Raw genomic sequence first — 23,679 nt, 5'->3', positions numbered from 1 at the left:
ATGGACAAGCCAGGTCTTGCTATGACATTTGCCCACTACCTCCATGACCTTATTTAGGGGATATAGAGGTAGACTAGCCTTTCTGGACTCTCTCCAGCCCTTGAAGACACATATATATCTCATGTGGAATTTCAAGAGCTATTTAGAAGCAACTTTTGTGGAGGCTGGTGTGAGCATATTGTTGGCTTTGTTGGCATCATCCAGGGCAAAGAGATGAATGGTCTGGCAGAAACATGTCTGCTGAGTGAATGAATGATGGGCAGTGAGAAAGACATTCCAGCACATGGCATCGCTAACCAGGGTCGTGCCAACCAGTGCAGGGGCTTTGGTTGCCAGCCTGTGTGGGCAGAGCTGGCCTCAGTAATGTGTTTGCTGCTTCTTAGGGATCGACTCTAGGGTTTAGCCATGGCGGTGATGGTACCATGGGGTACAATGGCCATGTGGTAGCTGACATGATTCTATAGCAGTCCTGTATATAAACTGGTGGGAAACTTGGCCTTGTGGTCTTATATTTTTATTTTGGTTTACTTATTTCATGAATTGCTTTTAATCTATGGTCTCACCACCGTCCCACTGCCTTCTGTCACAGAGGAAGATGTAGAGAGCTGGTCTGCAGAGCTTGAAGAAACAGTAAATGGAACCACAGTATCCTCAATTATTTTCCGCTCCTAGGGGAAGGACAGGAATTAATGAAAGGGAGAAAAAGGAAAAACAGTATTTGTCAAGAGAAAAGTGTCATTAAAGGATCTGGGGGAACACATCAGAATTACGTGCAAACAAGCAGTGCATAAAAAAAGGTCTTTTAAAATCAGATAGCATTCTCTATGGGGAACGATTAAGAAATTAGCATTTAATTTAGAAAAACAGTCTTTGCAAGATAATGAGTTCATATGCTTCAAGAAGCCTAATTAGAAATGCTATGGGGGAGGATTATGCATAAAAATTATTGTTGAAGATAAAATTCACAAGAATATTAATCATAAATTTTGGATAATATACATAAAGCATAGCTTCAAATTCTTGAATATGGTCTGGCTTGTTCATCAAAAAAAATGAAACAAACAAAACCAAATTCTCCTCCCTTCCAAATCTCTTTAGTATTATGGTGAATGCAGTAGTAAGGATTCACTTAGCTTTGATATCAAAATTATCCTTGCAAAATTAGTATTAATTCTCTACTACCAAACACACAAATAATTCCCTAACAAACACACAAATAAACAAATTGATACATGCCTTGTAAGACAAATAAAAAATCTGACCTCTATGACTAAACAAGAGATATACTTCTATTCCTTCCCTTGACCATGACTCAACATACCCTCACCACAAACTAAATCTGGGAGAGCAGTGGTCTTTCACAGTCTACAGGACTCTTTTAAAAGGTTGATGGGGCTCCACTGTGAGTAAAGAGAATCAAAGATAGCCCCACACCCCAGGCAGAATGGACACACAAAGTTCTGAGAGATTTTGAGGAATTAAGGCTTCAGGGTTAAATTCCTACCAGGGAATTTCCTACCTCCTCATAGTATCTGCGTTCTTCTTCTTCCACCTCCTTTTGGGCCTTTTCCCACTCTTCTTTCAGCTTGTCCTGCTCCTTCTGGTATCTCTCCTGTTACGGAATTTCCATAGATTGTTCTGAATTGACCAGTGCACACAGCACTGGGACCTTCCCCCAATAAACCATCATGTACAATGTGTTGCAAAACTCCCTTCTTGTTGTAATGTTCTGAATCTAACCCATTCATGCACCCAAAGAGGAATACTATTTTGTGGTACTTCACCATGTTAAGGACATAAAAATCCAAAGGAGAACAATCTTTACTGCTGTGGGTATTTCATAGAATTGTTCCTCGGATATATGAGTAGACATTTGCTTATAAAAAGACTAAAATCTTCTTAACTTGCGTTTTAAGGGTTAGGCTAAACCAATAGTTTGCTTTTACTGGGCCCTTCAGAGATAAGTTTTGCCATTCCGCTAATAGAAATATGTTGCTGCTGGGAGAGTTTAAGAAAAGATTTTTTAAAAATCTCACAGGTTTACAATACAGAGAAAGGTCCAAAGTGGATGAGATGATAATTAGTTGAGTGGCCATTCTACCAAAATGGAGTCTTCTTGGCTTTAAGTCCTCCTGAATTAAGAGTAGCTTTTAAACAGCCCATTAGAAGGTGTCCATATCAGAACTGCTATTATTGTTTTGAAAAATATGAAACAATGTGACACTAGTCACCTCTCCTGGAGAACAAAGCAAAATACTCTGAATTTTGGAGAGCTTTAAAAATGTGACCGGAGTCCCTGACGCTTGACTAGAAGAAATGAATACACGGAAATGAAGACGAACGCTCGAGATGAGAACTGACGCCCCGGATGCCTTGGGAAGGGCATCCCTGGCGTGACAGAGACAAAGGACTCCTGGAGCACATCGTCCCCCACACAGTCAAATACTGTAGGCTGATTACTGTCCGCACTCTCTTGGAGGCTGACAAAGTCCGTGCTTTTGTCTTCTGAGGGAAGGCCCCGAGAATTCCTCCAGGTATTACTTGTTCTGTCATTACCTTAGGAGCGAAAGAACTTAACGGAATTGCCTGGAAACTAACGTTTGTATTCATGCTCTGGCAAAAATCACTGCTGGTCAACCCACGGCAGGCTTTTAATTCAGGTCAAAATTTTATCAAAACCTAATATTGTAAAGTTCTAGAGAGAGACTTCAGGGAGCTTCAGAATAGAGGAAACAGACCTTCAAACTTTATAAAAGCTGAAAAACAAGCAAAGATTCTTAGGTTTATCGGTTCTAGGAGTTGATGTCATGTCTCCTTCACCAAGAGGATGAGTTGATGATGTCTCCCTCACTCAGCAGTGAATTTTTTCTAGAATTGAAAATTAGGAGCATTTGCTCAAAGATGGAGCAAGTACTTCTACTTAATATATAAGACCCAGGTCAAATTTTATTTCACATGTATGACATCAAATAGCTTTCTGATTTTTTCCCACCCTTAGCTGGATTGGAATTTGACTGGCAGCTAAGGAGATGATGAATGGGTCGGTGGGCCCTTAATCAATACCTGAATTTTTTTCTGAGTGAATCTTTTTTTTCCCCTTATGTTCATCAGTGTAACCTTCGGTGGGAGGAATTAGACATCGGGCATTTTGTCTCATGGACACAAAACGGATGAACTTAGACTCAACGACTTCTGAGAAGAAGCTGAGTCCATGCATCTCCTGTGCTAAACAACTATTTAACACAACGGAAATTAAGAGAGCATCCCTAAAAGAAGGGAAAAAAGCAGCAAACCTACCTGGAGCAAACGCTCCTGCTCCTGTTGCCATTTTTCCTGTCGTCTGCGCTCCTCTTCTGGGTCCCACGCCCAGAACTTAAACTGCTTAGAAAATAAAACCATGATCAAAATTCAGCCACATCCTCAAGGCCAGGCCGGGACAAGGGACACAATTAGCTCCCAGTCTAATACTCAGATGGACATGCAGAAGCAGAAGTCTTCCTATATCTAAAGGTACTCTTTGTTGGCAGAAACTACTTTTTTTTTTTTGGCTTTGCCACTTGGCATGCAGGATCTTAGTTCCTTGACTAGGGATTGAACTCATACCCTCTGCACTGGGAGCATGCAGTCTTAACTACTGGACTGCCAGGGAAGTTCCCCAGAAACCACTTTTTAGCCTTAGCCCGTCTTTGGTTTACTTCCAGAATGCTGGTATGATTCTGTGAACCTTTTTGGAGCTAACGAAAACACAAAGTAATTAGCCACTGGCATGGGAAGGCTTTTGCTTCGTTTCTCTTATCAGTGATTTCTTAAATGTATTCACGGTCCTGAGCATAAGATACTCATTCTGTATACTGATCCTGGGTTCAAGCAAATAGGCGTGCTTATCTCAGCAGAACTGCCCGTTCAAACATAAAGACTTTTTTTTTGGTGGTCTTTTTTTCCCCCTATGTTATTTTATTTTTTTAATGAAGGATAATTGCTTTACAGAATTTTGTTGTTTTCTGCAAACCTCAACATGAATCAGCCATAGGAATACATATATCCCCTCCCTTTGGAACCTCCCTCCCCATCTCCTGCCGCATCTCACCTCTCTAGATTGATACAGAGCCCCTGTTTGAGTTTGTTTTGGTCTTTTAAACAGGTTTTTTTTTTGGTGTGTGTGAGTGTGATTTGGGGAATCAAGTGAGTGAATGGAAATAATGGGAGCAGGATGCATAAACCAAGGCGGGCACTGGGCCATGGAAGATGAATGAGATCGAGAGTCCAAGGGGGAAGAAAAATCAGAACTGGTCCCTAAAGTCAGCCAAAGTGGATGACTGCTGTATTTAAGGTTGGCCTCCCTTGTCACCCAGAATAGGTGCTGAGGAAAAGAAGTCTCCCCAGTAACTGCTTCTTCACTCCCCTATGTTCTGATGGGGTGGTTTTGGGAGCCCCATAGCACTGTCTCAGAATCCTGAGAAGGAGCAGGGTAGGGGTGAGGGAGTAGGGAGGAGGGGAAAGAGTCTGGGCTGGTGGGTGGCAAGCAGACTCCACCTGCTGAGGCTGCCTGCAGAGCAGGACAGAATCAATCTCATCCAAGGTTCCAAGGGGCCTAATGACTGCCCAAGATACCTGGGTCAGCCCACCTGCCATCCTTCTCTGCCCCCAGTCGATCAGGTTACCACCCAGGAGCACCGTGGCTGGTCTGGTCATGAAGCATCTTTAGGCTGAGAATGTGAGCCAGGCCATGAGGATGGCTTGGTTTTTAACATTATAAAAATTCATAGCTTTAATGTACTTAGACATGTGAAATGTGGGCCTCAACTGATACTCATGCTTGTGGATCCTGCAAATGGTAGGGATGGCCACAAAAAGTCAAAAGAACATCAAATTTAGGTCAACATTTTCAGGGAATTCACTTATATAGATCAGTAACTTGTCTCTTTCTTATTCTATTTTCTATACCTTAGAAATAAGAGTGTGTCTCTTTAGGACACCCTTTCTTTCCACCCCTCCCCACGGGGGGACAAGAACAATTTGACAGTGTTGTTCCTGTGTCATTAAAATGGAAATCAGTGAATTATGTTATACTGGGTGAGGCGACCCTTCTCCATCCTGCACAGGCACTTAGGAATTCCTAAGGTGAGACAATTTACCCACAGAGAAGAATCAGTTTTGGCTATGGTGGGCCTCTTGGATCAGCCATTGGGAAGGATTCATTCATGTATCAGGCACTATGCTAGAGGTTTGTGTGTAATTATTTCAAATGAAGCTCATAATATCCTGGAAGGAAAGTATTACTACCTCATTGTGTGACCCAGGAAGACAAGTTTCAGAAAAGATAGACAGTACCTTCAGGGTCATATGGTTAGCAAGTCTGTAATCAAAGGTACACCAATGACTGTGTGGTGACACCTGGGTAGCTCAAGAAATGCCACCGTTGACCCGTGGAGGAAGGCTCCAGATCCGATGGGAATTTCAGAGAGTAAGGGCGACAGGCCCAGCACCAGAAGCACTCAGCTCAGAGAAGAGTCAGGTCTACAGAGAGTGTTCAGGCATAATTTGGGAGCAGGGAATTTTTACAATGTCATGTGTCTTGACATTTTAATTAGCAAATGCTTTTTTTTTTTATTTCATCAAAATAAAAAATTGAAAACTAAATGTACAGCTAATATTCAAGATACTGACTGTGAGGAGTATAACTCAGACAGCTTGGGTCACCCAGAAATGGTCCTATATGCCAGTAGCACACTGTGTTAATGTACCGTCCCATTGAGAAAAAAAATTTTGGAAAAATAATTTTTTTTCCACAGGCCACGAGGTGCAGCCAAAACAAAAATAAATAAATAAAACTTTTACATAAATGAAAAAAAAAAAGTAAAAATGATTTTTGAATGCCTACAGAAGTTACATATTTTATTACTTTTTACAAATATAAACAACTGAGATGACTTGAAGTCATCTCGGTTGTTTCTTTTTGATTTTACTTTCCTGACTCACCATTTTGTTTTCAACTTTGCAAAACGATAATCCATGTCTTTTTTCATGAGTCAACTAACAGCATTATACACGACTTACATATATTCTTCTCAAATCAAAAGTTTGGAGCCCATTTTGGGTTGAATCCTAAGTGAATTAAATACCTTATAAATTCAAATCCACTAAATGCATGATCTTATTTCTTAACAGGAGTTACTTACAGGTGTAGTTACAGGTGACTTCTCACTACTTGGAGAATCCACTGTACAGAAAGAAAGGGAAAAAGATCACAAGGTGAGTGGCTTCTAATTGTCTTTCTCCTTTGATCCTCTTCAGTCAAGTGTGGGTCCTATGTCAGCTTCAAGCCAACTTTTCTTTGGTAAGCCAAGAGCACTAGATAATCATAATAAAGCAGGCCTCTGAAGCAGCTTGTACCCATCACCAAGAGACGTCACGACCAGTATAAAAGATTGATCATATCAATGAGCACCAGGCACTAGACTACAGGAAGCAGAATCTGTTCCTTGGAGTGCTGCTTTTAATGCACCTCGCACTCTGGCTTGACTGACAGCCCCCCCATCTGACATGGAGAAGGAGCGCGCAGAGGGGCCAGATGTCATCAGGAGGTAGAGAGGGTGACACAGTTAATAAGAGAACCATGACCAGTTCCTGCTAAGTGCTTCTAATTTTTATTAAAAAAAAGGAGGACCATAAAGAAAGAGGTAAATACCATTTCTTTGGATTTTCAAAATCAAAATTCCATGAATTTTCCTCCTAATGTTAGTATTAACTGGTGCTGATACCAAAGAATTAACTCCGCTTAACTGTGTGCCCGAAACAAGATTTCCACGCCCCCTCTGGAGTCAGAAGTGAAGAAAAGTACCCGATAGCACAGGTTGCCCACAACACGGATTTTTGCACAGAAGAAACAGAGCTCCCCAGTACGCCTTTTACCTGACTGGGAGAAAAACTGGGAACGTCGCCAAGAGTTCTGAACTCTCAGCGGAATGCTGGCAGTGCCAGACGACTCTAGATGAGATGGCAGAACAGAACAAACAGAAAACCGTGAAAACAGGGGTGAGACTTGCATAGAACCGTGCTCCCAAGTACTAACGGAGGTCTGGCTGTTGTCAACACAAGGACTGAGGGTGAAAGAATCTAACACATCTTTCTGTATCTGCAGACCCCAACCTTTTGGGCATCAAGGACGGATGCTATGGGAGACAATTCCTCCACAGACTGGGCGGGGTGGGGGTGGGTTCAGGATGATTCTCATAAGGAGTGCACAACCTAGGACCCCCGCATGGGCAGTTCACAGTAGGGTTTGTGCTTCTATGAGAATCTAATACTGCTGCTGATCTGACAGGAGGCGGAGCTCAGGCAGTAACGCGGGTGATGGGGAGCAGCTGGAAACACGTGAAGCTTCACCTGTTCGCCCGCTGTTCACTTCCTGCTGTGCAGCCCTGTCCCAGTTGGGGACCCCTGTTATAGATGTACTTTGTAAGTACCTGTATTTAAGAATCTATGTATCACAATAAAACAGACACAAAACCCAAAGATGTGGACAAAAGTCCATAGATGGGCAAGTTTATGCTATTGTCTTTGGTTCTGGTTTGGATTTTAGGGGCTCGTACTTAAAGGTAACATTTAAGGTGCTGAATCTCAATATGGAGGGAGAATGTGCTATGCAAGGGCAAAATGCAGAGCTGACATTGCTTTTGGAGAGCACTAGAAAAAAGTATAAAAGACAGGAGAGATGAGTTCAATTACTTTTTCACACTTTATAAAGGTTACTGTGGAAGTCTGTGGTGGCAGTCACATATGCGTGCAGCAAAACGATGTATATGTGTGTATCTCTAATGGGGTAGCAGCAAACAGACAGAAGCTCAAGGCAAGCATTTGCATCCTGAACGTTTGTGCTGGGCTCATCTGTCATCATTCTCGATGCAAATAAAGACATCAGTTTTTAAAATGTGCACATATTTCCCTGAAACATCCATTTGAGCTATTTTTCTACTGTTGGGAGACAGTTGAGAAAAGGAAATTGTCATCTTTAAATGCATTTTATGAATGTTTTTGGAGTATTTAAAGACTATTTATGCACTGTGTATGCTGGAGGGAAATCTGTGGAGCGCCACTAGGGCCTCCAGTAGATCTGTGGTAGCCCGTCTGATCAGCCCAGAGACAGAGGACTCAGTGGTGATGGTGGTGACATCATCGTCCTGGGGAGAGAATATCAGGTGTGGCTCCCAGATTCCTGATCCCAATCCGACAGGCTCCTCTGGACTTGATGTGCAGCCTCTGACTAGTCACTTAAATGTGCACTGACTTTTTATATCTGGGCAGAGCCCTACACTTGCCCCCAAATTAAAGACAAATCATGTCTTTTAAGAATACATTGATTAGAGGCCTTTTGCTTCTTGAAAGATACGAAGAAAGAACTTACCAAACAAGTATCACGTTACTTGTACATCTACCAGTGATGTCCTTGGTGCGCAACTGAAACACATACTTCAAGCCTGAGGTTTCCAGAGTATGATCCCTGTGTCTGTGGCATCAGCCTCAGCTTGGGGAACTTGTTAGAAATGCAAATATTGTGGCCCCAGGCCTGACCCGCTGCATCAGACATGGCAGGGGTGCAGCCCAGAGGTCTGTGTTTTAACCAGTCCTAGAGAGGACCCTGTCACACACTCGTGCTTGAAAATCACTGCTTAAGCTATATCTCTATAACACAAACACTGCTCTTTGAAGGAGAGCATTTGAGAAAGGTTTATTCCTGCCTGGCACCTTGCTTTACACTTCCACTCCTATTCAACTGTTCTGCAGCTCCTAGATTATATTATAGCGCTTATTCTGGGCCAGCTATTAAGCTAAATGCTTTTTCTCTCTCTCTTTTTTTGTTTATCCTATCTAATTCTTCCAATGGCCCTATGAAGTTTGAACTACTATTATTTCCAGTTTACAGACGACAGAGATTAGAAAGAACTTAGTGGGGAAGATCACACAGATAAGAACCAGAAGAGACAGGATCTGAATGTGGGCCTTCTGTCTCCAGAGCCTGCAGCTGTACTTACAGTTCCATGAGCCAGATAAGAACTTGGAACACGTGTATGACAAATATAATCTCATCTTGAAGAATGATTTTGGAAATGCTCCAGTGCTACTGAATGTTATTTTTTAATCATTCACCTTAGATAAAGCATGAAGTCAAGTCCCTTAATTCAACAGCACATTTTATAAAACTGAAATGCCTTTCAACAGATAATGAGATGGAAAAATACATAAGACAGAAAAATTAATTAATATGGCTTAAAATGTCTATTTCCTCTTTATATTACTTATGTACAAAAAAGTGCTAGAGATAGGGCAGAATTAAAATCTAAATGTGAACAATTCCTGGCCTGGTTGGGAGAATTTATTTTTGTCCATTCCCTTCAGGACAGGAGGGCTGACAAATTTAAATCAAATGCTTTGAAGATAGTATTAAACTTGTTTCTACATTTAGAAGAAGTTAGGGATCATCAGTACTTGTGCCAATTAATTCCCTCCTGAGTACTTCCTATTATGCAGTTAGAGCCTAACTTATTTCCCAGCCATCAACAAAGACTAATGGAAGCCAACGCAGGTTCTGCCAAATAGCTGCCCAGCGTGGAAAAGAAAAGTAACAAATCCCCAGTCACAATGACCTGTACAATCTCTCTTTGCCTGGATCGATAAATCTATAAAATGTACTAGGGAAAGTACATTTAAAAAAAAAAAAAAACAAGAAATCTTACAGTTTTGCCTCCTGAAGTCTAGCCACCTTCACATCACACCGGTAAAGAGAAAGAACTCACAGCAGTAAAGCCAGTGGTCTTTCTCTTGTGAAGCAGTCCCTACAAATCACGGATCCTCAGGACCCATCCCTCCACTGTTCACATCCTTAAGGCTCCTTTCTAGTGGTGTGGGAACGTGCAGTCCTTACCAAGGTAAAGGGATTCAAGCTGGGCTTCTAAAAAGCAAAGGGGGTGAATTCACAAGTAAATAGGGCCTGAAACCCTGGGGAGTTTGCAGTAGTCACTGTCATTCTAACACCTTCATAGGTCCTAAACACCCAATATTTTTTGAGGCTACCACTCTCCACATTATATAAAATCAAAAGTATTCAAATGTACCAAACAAATGATTTATATTAAGATATATCCTCAGTCTATATATATATGTACAATAGGTATATATATGTGTGTGTATATATATTCTTGGCATAAAGATTTTTGAAAAGATTAAAGTTTTGGTTATGAGTAACACATTTAATCTATGATCATGAATGATTTCTCAGTAATCATCATGCATATCCAGAAACTATTACGGAGTAAGGAAATCTGACTTCCTTCCAAAATCATGGTCAAATCATTGTCAATTGTTGTCAAATTAAATGAGTATTTTTAAGAAGACTAGAGATTAATAATTAACAAATATTGAAGCTGACATGATAAAACTATTAACGTTATTGATTTTTTATCCTGTAATTTAAAAAACATTTTAGAGGCAACACAAACTATTTTCAGGTATTAAACACTTGTGTAGGTCCTACTGCGCCTGGCTGACAAAATGGTCCCAGCAGCTGAGGTTCCTGGTTAAGCCAAACAGAGAATGTAGCCCCAGCTCTCATTCTGATGTTATTGATTCAGCCATCATGGACTCTGGGAAAACCCAATAGCTAAAGGTACATCAACATAAAAAAAGGAATCTGTCTTTATAATAAAGAGTATTTCACTACAAATGGGCCCAGCAGAACATGTAGAACTAAAACAAAACATTTCCTTCTTTTTACCTTGAGAATTGAGATTTGGCAAAGGTGATTGGTTGGTTTCAGGCATTTTGTCTAGAAATGGAAATGTCAGGGTTGCCTCTGGCTCGGGAGATTTTGGCTTTACCACCTGGAACACAGGCAACAGACACAAACATCACAGGTGCTGGCCATTAACACACGCACAGGCGGAATAAAACTTAAAAGCCCAAACATCAAAAGCATAAATAGAAAATGTTGTCCCTTCTCCAAACCCCCTTCATGCTTTCTACCTTAATACAGAGTTCAGTTTCTCATAGAAGTCAAACTACAGCATAAAAATTTGATGATCACTTTGTTTCAAATTTGATGACCACTTTTCTTCAGACTCAGAAGACAACATTCTGTCTTTGAGATTATGCATCACTCTGTCTCATTTTCTCACTGGAATTCACCACAGTTTCGTGGTACTACATAATACTGAATTTGTAATGTCAGGAAGTAAGACGTTCCACATAAGATTTAAAAAAATTTTAAACTATGTTAGTGTTAAATATTAAAGTAGTATTACCTTCTAATGGGCATTATTCTTGAGATGCTACGTAACTTCCCACAAAGTTGTGCAAAGCGCATTAAAGACAGCATACTGTGCGTGTTGACGAAGAAGCATTATTGTAAATAACTGTTATATCAAACAGTGCCACAGGGACATTGCCCTTAAGGCATTTTTGAAGCAGTTTAGCCCACATAACCTTATGGTAAATAGTTTCAAAATTACAGGCTTAAAAAACTTTTATGTTTGGTTTGTAAAAATAGATGTTTCTGGTTATTGCTATTGAATGGCCTTTGGTAGAACACCTCCTTCCGATTTGTTGCTTCTAATCAACTGATTGCTGACTGAACAGATAACCAAACTGACAACTAATATTAAGAGTCAGAGATCGGCATGAGAAGCGTGGCTGTGTCAGTTCACGTCCTTCCAGCTCTTACAGGACCTTCTCTGATTCATTGGCTGGTGGCCTTGAAGAGATTAATTTGATGGCCAGTGGGTCAATGAGGTTTTAGAGCACTTGTTTCATCATAAGCTTATCTCTTGTTTGGTCCTCAGGATGATTCAATGTCTAGAATTTCTTCTCAGTAGGATTTTATTTTTCTTGATGACTCTAATATATTCAACCCTAGTGGAATCCTGAGGAAAATACAGTGAGTCATTCTGTATTATTGGAGGTCAAGCAGGTGTCCAAATGAACTTCAGCGTTAAACATGCAGCAAAACTCAAGACCGAGACTTACCAAAGTTGACAACCCTCAAATCTTAACCTCATACCATTTTCCCCATAGTGGAGTCTTGACAGAAACCTGTGTCAGATAATGCCTGACTGTAAGTGAAACAGTTAACCATCAGCAGAAATGCTCAAAATAACCACTATGTAAAAGCTCAGCCTGTGTGCACTGATACTTGGATTTATAAAAGCAACACTCTCAAAGGAAGTCAGAAAATAAAAGCTGCTGCAACCACTGTCATCCTCTTGCCTTCTTTCTCTAAAAGATAACCATGCAATAGGGAAAGAAGAAATTCACATGGTGTGAAAAGCATTGGGTCCAAAGACCATTATGCCATTTGCTAATCAACTAGCTGAAATTCTTAAGCTGGGGTCCACAGAGAAGAATTCATGTGATTATATGTACTTTGTACCACTTGATACCAAGGAAAACTTGGTAATCCTGTTCATTTTATGGTTTAAACAATATTATTCTGAGAACACTGTTTGCAGATAGACAAAGGGTCCATGGTGAGTGTATGTACACACACACAGAGTTAAGAACCCTTGAAAACAATTTTTTCATAGTCCTTATAGAAGGGACTCGAGCGCTCCTTTGCACCTTCTGCCAAGTGAGGACACAGCAAAAGGATGGCCGCCTATGAACCGGGAAGTGGATTCTTACCAGACACCAAATCCACGGGTGCCTTGGTCTCGGATCTCCCAGCTCTAGAACTGAGAGAAAAATTTCTGTTGTTTATAAGCCACCCAGACTATGGGTTTCTGTTATAGCAGCCCAAATGTCTATACAGACATCTTTCTACATACACTTATTTTTTTTCCCAATGAACATGTATTATATTTGCTTTAGGAAAGTATACATTTTAAAGATAGGAAAAAAGATCAGGAGAGAAATTAAACCTTCATTGTGAAGTGGTGCCGCGGCAGCAGCCGGCAGCAGCGTGAAGCCGCGAGAACTGCGGGCGTAACGACTTCAGTCCACCTCACCTTTTGTGACAGCACCAGCTCCACCTTCCCACTCATTTCATTTTCTGGCTTCTTCTGCTCTTTCTCTTCTGGCACCTCATTCTTCAGCTGAGGGCTGGGTGAAAGCTCCACAAAGGCCACGGTTGGGCTGGATCTGGTCACAGTTGTTGTAAAAAGCTGTGGCTCTGAAATGGAGTTACGTTCAGAAATGTAAAGGAGATTAAAGCTGCATAAAGGCTCGGTTCTGCCATACCACAAAGCACACTGAATACATGTCTTGTCCTGGGCAACCTGGAGTTGGATCACAGTGCGGTAAGAGGCACAGAAGAGCCTCGGATGCTGGGATTCTCTAGGCTTTTTCATGGTATTGTTTAAAAAGTCAAGCAACATATATCAAAGAATACCACTATGAAAATCTAAGTTCTGAATAAGAGTCCCAGTTTACATATGAATAACAATACATGAAACAAAATGCTGACACAGAATATTAAGAGGTGGGTTGGATGGGAGAACATTTACAGATAATTTCTGTCTAAATTTCTATCCAAATGAATGGCAACCTGACTCCTCCTTTTGTATTTCAATACTCCTTTTTAACACCAAGCTTTCGTAACTGGAATGTGTTAAAGATTGTGCAGTTTATATAATGCAATGAAAATTGTGTTCTTGAATATATCAAGTGGGTGAAAAACTCACCATCTGAAGGGGCATATTGAAGTGTGGAGGTACAGTATAGTTTGCAAAAGTATATGCTAAAATGTTTAGTAATGACATTTCATTTAAGATGCTGTTTAAAAATAATTTGGTATTAAAGGAGGGTGAGAAGTTTTCATATTTTATCAAAAGAAAAATGTGTTTAAAATATTGAGAAATACTGCTTTAGGAAGAGTGAGTCTCTATTTGAACTTACGATTCATATTTGCCACCTTACCTTATTCTTTCAAATTATTCACCAGTTTTGCTGTTTCAGGATCTATTTTTATGATATATTTTAAATCTGTCGTATCTATTGCTATTACTGTGTTAAATATAACATTCAGTTTTTAGCATTACTTATTTTGAGAAATATAATCTTTGTAATGATGGAGATAAACTTTCAAAAATAAAATAAGGAAGCAAAGACACTCAAAGCCTTGCTTTTTTACAAGATAAATCATATGATCAGAATTTCCCCCAGGACGCCACTAGGTGACAGCACAACCACACCAGTTAGAGACTCGCCTCATTCATTGCCTTTCTTATTTTCAATATAGTTTAAGAGTTACGATTGATCTTTAAAACTAGTCTGTTATAGAAACAAACCTGATGGGGCAACTTCTGTATTCCCTTTTTCTGCTTCTTCACCATCATTTTCATCTTCTCGACTGTTCGCTTCAGTTTCTTCAGTGGTGGCCTAAAAGAAAGATTTTCCCACCTTGAATATCCCTTTGAAGGTTCTAAAACGTGAAGGATTCCTTTCTGTTTTTTCAAGTAGTAATTTTCAGGCCAACAAGGCAGGCTGCCTGTATGAATCCAGTCTCTTCTATTCCCAAGGCAGCTTCAGGTGAAAGGCTGGTTTTGTCAGGAGACATTCCGCAAAGGAGAAGAGCAGTGCTGAAGCAGCAGCACCTCGTGCAGGCGCACCCCCCCACTACTCCAGCCTCCTCTGACTGCCTCCAATGCACATCCCCACTTCTTCCTTCCTTTCACCACCGAATTCTCAAAATCGTGGATTCCACCCACTCGCTCCCAAATGCCTTTAAAGTTGGCTTAGGGTCATATCACCAGTGAAAAAAACATATTTCAAGGTTGCAATTAACCTCTCAGTAGCTTGCCTTCAGCACAGACACCAGTGGCACTTAGCATTGTGCATTTTATTCCCAGAGTCCTCTCCCTTCCTGGGCTCTCAACGACTCTCTGTTACCTAAGTTCTGATCCCCATTCTCTCTCCCCTTCCTTCTCTTCCTCCCTTCCTCCTCCTCTTTTACTGGTTATTCCTTTTCTTCTCATTCAAATATGGGTCATTCCTAAAAACTTCAACTATTTTTCTCCATCAGGATCACCTTCAAATGCATCCAATTTTCCCATGAATTCATCATGGCATTCTCTACCCATTTATGACTTGTACTTTTATCTCCAGTCCCGAGCGTCCAATAGAGCTTCAGTTCAGCTGAGCTGACCATCAGCATCATGGTAAATGATGCTCCTCCTCCAAATCTGATACTTTCTGTTTATGGCATTTGTTTTCCCCAACATACAAACTAAACTTTGAAGTGTTTCTTGACTCATACCTCAAGAGGGTCCACCTTCTGTCAAGTCTAACACAACAGCCTTCATGTGCATCTCTTTCTGTTTCTACAACCAGGGCCCAAGGTTAGCCTTTCCTTCCTTGTTCTTCCACTAAGGTGACTCTGATTTGTTGTCTAACCACCTGGCACATCACCGTGATGCTCCTCTCCCTCATTAGTCCCTCAATTGTATCAGTTTTATGCTTGATGGAATTAATAACATTAAAAGAATGGGAAACAACCTAAATGACCAACAGTTGGCAAATGGTTGAATGAGTTACTGTATATCCGTAAAAGGAAACACCATGTAGTTGTAAAAGTGCTGAGCAATAGTTAATGATATGTGAAAACACTATCTAACATTAAGTTAAAAAAGTGTGACGTGTACATATAGTATGGTGCCTACATATATAAGATTTTATATATGCTATGTGTATGTGCAAACATACTTGCTAATAAGCATATGAAAATTATATAAAAAGACAGTAAGGAAATACACTAAAATGTTAATAGTGATTATTTTTAATGTTCTTAAATTTTGGATGACTTTTTCTTCTTTTAAAATGTATTGTCTGTATTCCAAAGTGTTCCATGATTACTGTTATATACTGCTTCTGTAATGAGAAAACAAAATCAGTGTAACTTTAAAGTACCTTCAGTTGGAAGCCAGTTGACTCTAGAGTGAATTCCAAAATTCCCCCAGTGATATTACAATAAATGAAAAATAAATAAAAGTCTGAATTAAATGTGGGCTAGAATATCCGTCAATAACCAAAGAGAATAAGTTAAAGACTACGGTGCTTTGTAGTAACAGTGTCTTATTGTAAAGGGCTAAAGTTCATTTTTACAAATTTCAAGAGGTTTTTAAGATAAAGAATAAAACTGGTTTCAGAAAAGGCATTATTAAATACTTTGTAAAATACTGCTGTGGGTTCTCAAAAACCTATGAATTTATTGGTCTCTCACAAGTATACATATTTTACTCATAAATCAAAGTTTCTCTTTCAAGTTACAAAAATGAAAGCCCTTTAAAGTTAATGCTTTGGTGGAAAGTGTTACTTAATTCTTTAAAAATAAAGAAAATTTATGCAAAGATGTAAGAATGGTTCAACATATGCAAGTTGATAAACGTGTATACCATGTTAATACAATGAAGATAAAAATCATATGATCATCTCAACAGAAAAAGCACTTGATAAAATTCAACATCCTTTCATGATAAAAACTCTCAACAAATTAGATATAGAAGAATGCTGTTTAGTTGCTCAGTTTATGTCTGACTTTTATGACCCCATGGACTGTAGCCTGCCAGACTCTTCTGTCCATAGGATATTTCAGGTAAGAATACTAGAGTGCATTGCCATTTCCTTCTCCAGAGGATCTTACAGACCCAGGGATCAAACCTGCCTCTCTTGCACTGTAGGCAGATTCTTTACCACTGAGCCACCAGGGAAGCCGATAGAAGGATGTACCTCAACACAATAAAGGCCATAACTCACAAGCTCATAACTTACATCATACTTAATGGAAAAAAGCTGAAAGCTTTTCCTCTATGATCAGAGCAAGCCAAGGCTGCCCACTCTCACCACTTCTATTCAACACAGTACTGGAAGATCTAGCCAGAACAACTAGGCAAGAAAAAGAAATAAAAGGCATGCAAATTGGAAATGAAGAAGTAAAATTGTTCCTGTTTGCAGATGAAATGATCCTGTATACCAAAAACCCTAAAGACTTCCCCGCTCCCTCAGAATGTTAAAACTAAAAATGAAGTCAATAAAGCTGCAGGACACAAAATCAATACAGAACTATACAAAAATTAAATTTTAAAAAATCCTACTTACAATAGCATCAAAAAAATAAAATATTTAGGAATAAACTTAACCAAAAGGTAGAAGACATGAGTGCTGAAAATGATAAAACATTGATAAAAGAAATTGAAGACACAAATAAATGGAAAATTTTCTTGTATTCATCAATTGGAAGAATAATTGTTAAAATATCCACATTACCCAAAGCAATCTATAGATTTAATGCCATCTCTATCAAAATTCTAACAGAGTTTCGCATTTCTGTATTTTTCACAGAAATAGGAAAAAACAACTATAAAATTCATATGGAAATATGAAGGACCCAAAATAGCTAAAGCAATCTTGAATAAGAAGAAGAAAGCTGGAAGCATCACACATCTTGATTTCAAACTATATTACCAAGCTACATCAATCAAAACAGTTTGGTACTGGCCCAAAAGCAGACACACAGATCAATGGAATAGAACAGAGAGCCCAGAAATCAACCCACTCTTTTACAGTCAACTCTTTTTTGACAGAGACACCAAGAAAACAAAATGGGTAAAGAACAGTCTTTTCAATAAATGGTTTTGGAAACACTGGATATTGACATGCCAAAGAATGAAATTTTACACCATACGCCAAAATCAATGTCTAAATGGATTAAAGACTTAAAAGTAAGACCTGAAGCCACAAAACTCCTAGAAGAAAACAGGGGCAAACCTCCCTGGAACTGGTGTTGGCAATGATTTTTTAGATTTGACACCAAAAGCTCAGGCAATAAAAGCAAAAATAAAAAGTGGGACTACATCAAACTAAAACATTTCTGCACAGCAAAGGAAAGAATAAAATGAAAGGTCAATCTATAGAATGGAAGAAAATATTTACTAATCTTACATCCAATAGAGGATTGATATCCAAAATATATATGGAACTCTAACAACTCAACAGCACCCCCCCCAATAACCCAATTTAAGAAATAGGAAAAGGACCTGAATGACAGTTTTCCAAAGATATACAAATGGCCAACTGAAGTCAGGTATATGAAAAGATGCTCAGCTTCACTAATCATCAAGTCCAAACCACAGTAAGACATCACCTCACACCTATTAGGGATCGTTACTATCAAAAAAGTCAAAAGATGAAAAGTGTTGTTGAGAATGTGCAGTAAAGGGAACCACTGTGCACTGATGGTGGGCATGGAAATTGGTACAGCCATTATGGAAAACATTGGGGGGGGTGGTTTCAAAAGTAAAAACAGAACGATCCTATGATTCAGCAATTTTACTTCTGGGTAAAGTAAGGGTACCCAAAGGAAATGAAATCAGTATCTCAAAGATATATCCTATTCCCATGTTCACTGCAGCATTATTGACAATAATCAAGATATGGAAACAATCAAGTGTAGATGGATAAATAGACAAAGAAAGCATGAGTGTCTATATATATTATTCATATATTCAGATATATAAATATGAAATTATACACACATACAGTTTGTATATGTACACAAATACTAATATTATACACACATATATAGTGGGACATTATTGAGCCTTAAAAAAGAAGAAAATCCTGCCATTTGTGACAATATGGATGAACCTGGAGAACATGCTGAATGAAATAAGCCAGGCACAGAAAGACAAATATTGCATGATGTCAGTTATATGAGGAATCTAAAAAATTAGATGTATCTTACATCAATAAGACATATCCTGACTTAGAGATGCTCCAATGTGGCAAATATGCCCCTTGGAATCAATGAAATAAGATAATCCATGAAGACCTTTAGATACAATTTGTGATGCTATGATGCAAAGGAGACAAAGTCCTCAAGCACTTCTTCACTAAGGGTTATTTTACTAGCACACCTTACCCCAGTAATATTTTACTTATGCATGACTAACGCAGAACTTCGACTTTCAAGAATGCTTACGTGGGAATTCCCTGGTGATCCAGTGGCTAAGACTCTGCACTCCCAATGCAGGGGGCCCAGGTTCAACCCCTGGTCAGGGAACTAGATTCCACCCACATGCTGCAAATAAGAGTTCGCATGCTGCAGTGAAGATCAAACATCCTGCATGCCACAACTAAGACCCCATGCAGCCCAATAAATAAATAAATGTATAAAAAAGGATGCTCACATTTCTGGATGCAATTCTACGTGGCTTAACACTCAAATACTGAACTCTCAGATGACCCGGTTTATCTTCCCTTAAAATGGTGCTTTAAAGATTCCACACTTGTCACTGTAGCCACAATCAATATTTACTGGATTTTCCAGGTGTCAGCACTTGACATGGATTATCTTCTTTGGTCCTCAGAGCAAGCTTATAGAGGATCTACAAGTATGATTCCCTTTATACAGGTGAGGAAGCTAAGGCCCAGGAGGCAAAGTGACTTCCCTGGAGTCACTCAGCTAGTAGGCAGGGGAGGTGGGAACCCTGCCCTGTGCTGGCCACCTCGATTCTCCGTCATCTGGGCTTGGAGTCACACCCACATCCAAGTTGTCCCCAGTATTTAGTGGATTCAATCCCTAGGTCGGGAAGATCCCCTGGAGGAGGGCATGGCAGCCTACTCCAGTATTCTTGCCTGGAGAATCCCACGGACAGAGGAGCCTGGCGGGCTACAATCCATAGGGTCGCACAGTGTCAGACATAACTGAAGTGACTTCGCGCGCTTGCACATTAAAAGGTTTTGAGCCATAAGAAGCAATCCAGAACCTGAGAGTCTCAAGTTTATTGCTGAAATGATTCAAACTGCCTTTTCCACATCTTTTCCTTCTCATCCATCCTACCTCGTTCTTTTCATTGTGCCTCTCGCCCATTTATTATGCAAAAGATGAGAACTCTCTGGAACCTCTCAGAAAAGGGGGCCAGTTTAGCCAACTCTCCACTTCCCAGGGTGGCTTGAGACTGAACCACTCCCAGCCATCACCTTGTCTCAGGGTTTTTCATTCAGTCCAGGTTCTGAGGGGGGCAGGGCCCAGTACAGTATCTGGCACAGAGCAGACATGCCATCCATGTCAGGGAAGCACATGTTAGATGCATTATTTATGGGATTTATACTCTCAAGCTTGGTTTAAATGCATATTAGTCATAAAAATCAGGCTGTTACTAACAAAATACTCAGGATAAATTAAGAGAAAAAGCAAACTGCAGCACATTTTGAACTATAAGCCCCACAAAATATTTTATATACACTGAGAAAAAGAGGAGAAAGACATATTTTTGAAGAACCTTAATTTCGGAGTGGCTGGAGTAATAGGTAGTTTATATTTTCTTTACAGTTTTCCAAATTCTGCAATATATACATTATATATATATACATGTAGACAGACTATAGGTACTCCAGATGGGTTAGTCTTTCAGTTGTGTCCGAATCTTTGTGAACACATGGACTGTAGCTCGCCAGGCTCCTCTGTCCATGGAATTCTCCAGGCAAGAATACTGAAGTGGGTTGCCATTTCCTTCTCCAGGGGATCTTCCTGATCCTGGGATCAAATCCGGGTCTCTTGCCTTACAGGCAGATTCTTTACGGCCTAAGCCACCAGGGAAGTCCTGAGTACTGAAGGGAGATCTCCAGAGCCAGTTTAACTCCTGCCAGGATACTCCATCCTAAAGGCTTATTAATGTTGTACTCACATCATTACTTCAAAGGAAATGAGTTCAAAATTGACAGTTTTAACCAGTGCTGATAGACTCAGACTTGCCTGAAACACACCCGCCTCGCTGCAAACTGTGTTTTACGACCCACGCTTCCCTTTGGTTCCAGCTGAACAGAGTAGAAGCCTTCCCTTCTCCAATCGGTAAAACTGTCTCAAGGATGAAAACAAGTAAATAAAAACAGATTCCCTGGACACGAATGAATGAGAGCACAGAAAGGTTGCAGGAGCCTAAGCCAGGAGTTGGCTTCCCCTTGACTGAGAACACCATCCAAGCTGGCTCTGGTGTCAGACGGAGCCCTGCGGCCATGGGTGGGAGGTGGCAGTTTCCTGGCTTGAGAGGGACATGGTCTGGCCACAGATTTACCTGACATCAGACTGCTTGTTTTAACAAGAAGCTTACTGGGGGACCAGCCCAGACAGCGGCTCTGTGGAACGAACTGGAAATACAAAGCAGGGGAGGAAGGATGGTCCTGAAACCCAGGGCTTGCGTGGTCCTCCTCCTAGGACGGAAGAGGTGCCAGAGCTTGGAACAACCATGCATCCTCTCTGTGTCAGAAGACGCGATGTCCGAGATGGTCCCTCCCTGAGCTACTATTCAGTGACTCTGATGGATTTCCCGGCTCCAGTCTTGAATAATTTATCTGGACACAAGCCTGGAAAACCAGTTTATTTATGTCTTGGCACCAGGGCCCAGGTGCCACATATGCCACGCACGTGTTTTCCCCTTTTGCTTTTATGTTACCAAAGATCTATTTTCCCTGGACTAAAGAAGATCTACATGGAGAATCAGCCTTTCCATTTGTTAAGCTTTTTCTTTTTGCTTTAAACATTCCAGACCAAAAATTATCCAGGTCAGATGGGCTAGGTTTGATTTTTTTTTTTTTTTAATTTTCCCTAATGTATACTTTCTTGAAGCCTGGAAACACTCCTACACCCTAATAACTTTAATGACTTAAAAAGAGCATTAAATCTAATGCTCTTGCAACTACTTCTAGATGGAGAAAAACAGCTTCTGGAGAAATGTTTGTGACATTTGACATCTAAAAGGAATCTGCAGTTGGTCACAGTTTAAGGAAAACAGCACCTACTCAAATGCCTTCACCCTGCTCTCACTGCAAAATGAAACGTTTCAAGAAAGATCTGATTGTTTTCCTGGATCAGAAAACAGTAGTCAAGTATTGAATTTTCCAGAAGAAGGCCAAGAGCTTTGTCACGGTGGAAATAACAGATCTATTTCGTTTCTTAGTTTGAGAAACCCAGATGAAGTCGTTTAGATACCTGAGAGCTGAGGCTGGCAGTTGGTCCACGAGGCAGAACTGCCACAAATCTGGTGGGAGGGTGGCCGCCGGTGGGGAGGGTGTGCAGGACGTTGGTTGGGATGAGCTGTCAAGAGGGTGCTGACATGGTGGGAGTCCTGGGAGTCTCGGTGGCAGAGGCAGCCCGACTTGGGAAACAGTGAATAACAGGAGAAGCAAAAAAGAGCTGCAGGAAGAAGCCAGTGAACACCTGCCAGGGCAATCGTCTTTTGGAAAAAGCTGTTCAGGTCTGCAAGTCTCCTAGAGAATTACAGCTGAAGCTACTGGCGGGCTGAGTTGGAAGCCGACAAGGAACTCGCCTCCTGTGTTTGAAATTCACATCTGTTTAAGATGGTGATTTTGATGACTTGACTTTAGCCTGAAAAACTTTGTACCTATCACCCTTCCAGGCTTATGAAAAATATATGGTAACTTTCTTTCTCCCGTTTGTTGAATGACAATGTTAAAACTAACTTAAGGGCACCTCTGTGAGTCATTGCGGCATCATGTTAAGTGCCCTATACACATGAATTCTCATCATAACTATCAGATGCCTATACTATTACCATCCTTATTTTAAATACAAACTGAGGTTCAGATGGGGTTTGAGCTTTGACTTAGTGCATGGGGTACTTAAGGTATTTTAAGAAAGGGTCATTTCTGGCACCATCAAGGCACAAAGAGGTTCAATTATAAGTATAATTCACAATGGATCAAGAAAACACTGAACTGTCTTAAAGGGAGACATAGAACATCTTTTGAGACATTTCTCTATAAGACCTTAGATTAGAAGATCTTCCAAATTCTTTTCCAGTCCTGGATTCTAAGAGTCTAGTATTCATGCTATGATATGATTTTCCTAGAGAAGCCAGGGTTTTTAAATTCAAAAAATAAAATGAGAGTCAGATTTCCATTGGGAAATATCTCAGGGATAACTGGGAGGGCTCATGGGAGCCCCAACCTCTCTGGTTGCATGTACAGCACCTAGTCACTTTCATCAGCTCTTCGCCCTGTGATCCCTCTGTGGTCCTCTTATGGAGGACCATGCTGTCCATGCCTTTGCTTCTGCTTGTCCCAATATGGAGGACAGCTTGTTTCCCTCCTCAACTCCAATCCAAATCCCACCAATTTCAAAATCAAAGTCTCATATGAAACCTTCCCAGCTAGACTAACCCTGACCAATAATGATCTTACTTTTTCTCTGCCACCTTACATCCCTCTAGTCTTCTCTCCCTATTGTTGTTGTTGTATCCCTATCATCTAGCACTTCATTAAATATTATCTTCTATACTTTGGGGGCAGGAGGAGAAGGGGATGACAGAGGGTGAGATGGCTGGATGGCATCACTGACTCGATGGACGTGAGTCTGAGTGAACTCCGGGAGTTGGTGATGGACAGGGAGGCCTGGTGTGCCGCGGTTCATGGGGTCGCAAAGAGGCGGACACGACTGAGCGACTAAACTGAACTGAACTGATACTTTCCCAGTTGCTTTATGTTAATTGCTTTCATGGTGAGTTTATGAGTTTCTTTTTCTATTTCAAAAGTTGGTCACAGGGATTTCCCTAGTGGCTCAGTGGTAAAGAATCCGCCTGCCAGTGCAGGAGACACGGATTCAATCTCTGATCTGGGATGATCCCACATGCTGCAGAGCAATTAAGCCTGTGGACCACAATTACTGAGCCTACGCTC

At 40.5% G+C, this 23,679-nt stretch overlaps 1 protein-coding gene and 1 non-coding gene across 9 annotated transcripts in view; one reads left to right on the top strand and one right to left on the bottom strand.

The window, feature by feature from the left end:
* Positions 1 to 23,679, bottom strand: part of LIMCH1 (LIM and calponin homology domains 1) — a 248,864-nt gene that overhangs the window by 17,765 nt on the left and 207,420 nt on the right. For 3 of the 8 annotated variants that reach the window (XM_010858844.1, XM_010858845.1, XM_010858843.1), the window contains 8 exons: positions 14,277 to 14,367; positions 12,996 to 13,159; positions 10,772 to 10,877; positions 6,913 to 6,987; positions 6,180 to 6,220; positions 3,298 to 3,381; positions 1,520 to 1,612; positions 564 to 668 (listed from right to left, as the gene is read on the bottom strand). In XM_010858844.1, coding sequence (XP_010857146.1) covers positions 564 to 668; positions 1,520 to 1,612; positions 3,298 to 3,381; positions 6,180 to 6,220; positions 6,913 to 6,987; positions 10,772 to 10,877; positions 12,996 to 13,159; positions 14,277 to 14,367 — 759 coding nt within the window. The remainder of the gene's footprint in view (positions 1 to 563; positions 669 to 1,519; positions 1,613 to 3,297; positions 3,382 to 6,179; positions 6,221 to 6,912; positions 6,988 to 10,771; positions 10,878 to 12,995; positions 13,160 to 14,276; positions 14,368 to 23,679) is intronic. The other 5 variants (XM_010858842.1, XM_010858847.1, XM_010858848.1 and 2 more) reach the window with 2 other exon arrangements.
* On the top strand, positions 18,973 to 19,045 carry TRNAG-CCC. Its single transcript has one exon. It is a non-coding gene; the product is annotated as a tRNA-Gly (tRNA).

The sequence above is a fragment of the Bison bison genome, unplaced genomic scaffold (assembly GCF_000754665.1).
Source record: "Bison bison bison isolate TAMUID 2011002044 unplaced genomic scaffold, Bison_UMD1.0 scf7180017864451, whole genome shotgun sequence".
NCBI classification, from domain to species: Eukaryota; Metazoa; Chordata; class Mammalia; order Artiodactyla; family Bovidae; genus Bison; species Bison bison.
This window is presented reverse-complemented; position numbering and strand designations above follow the sequence as displayed.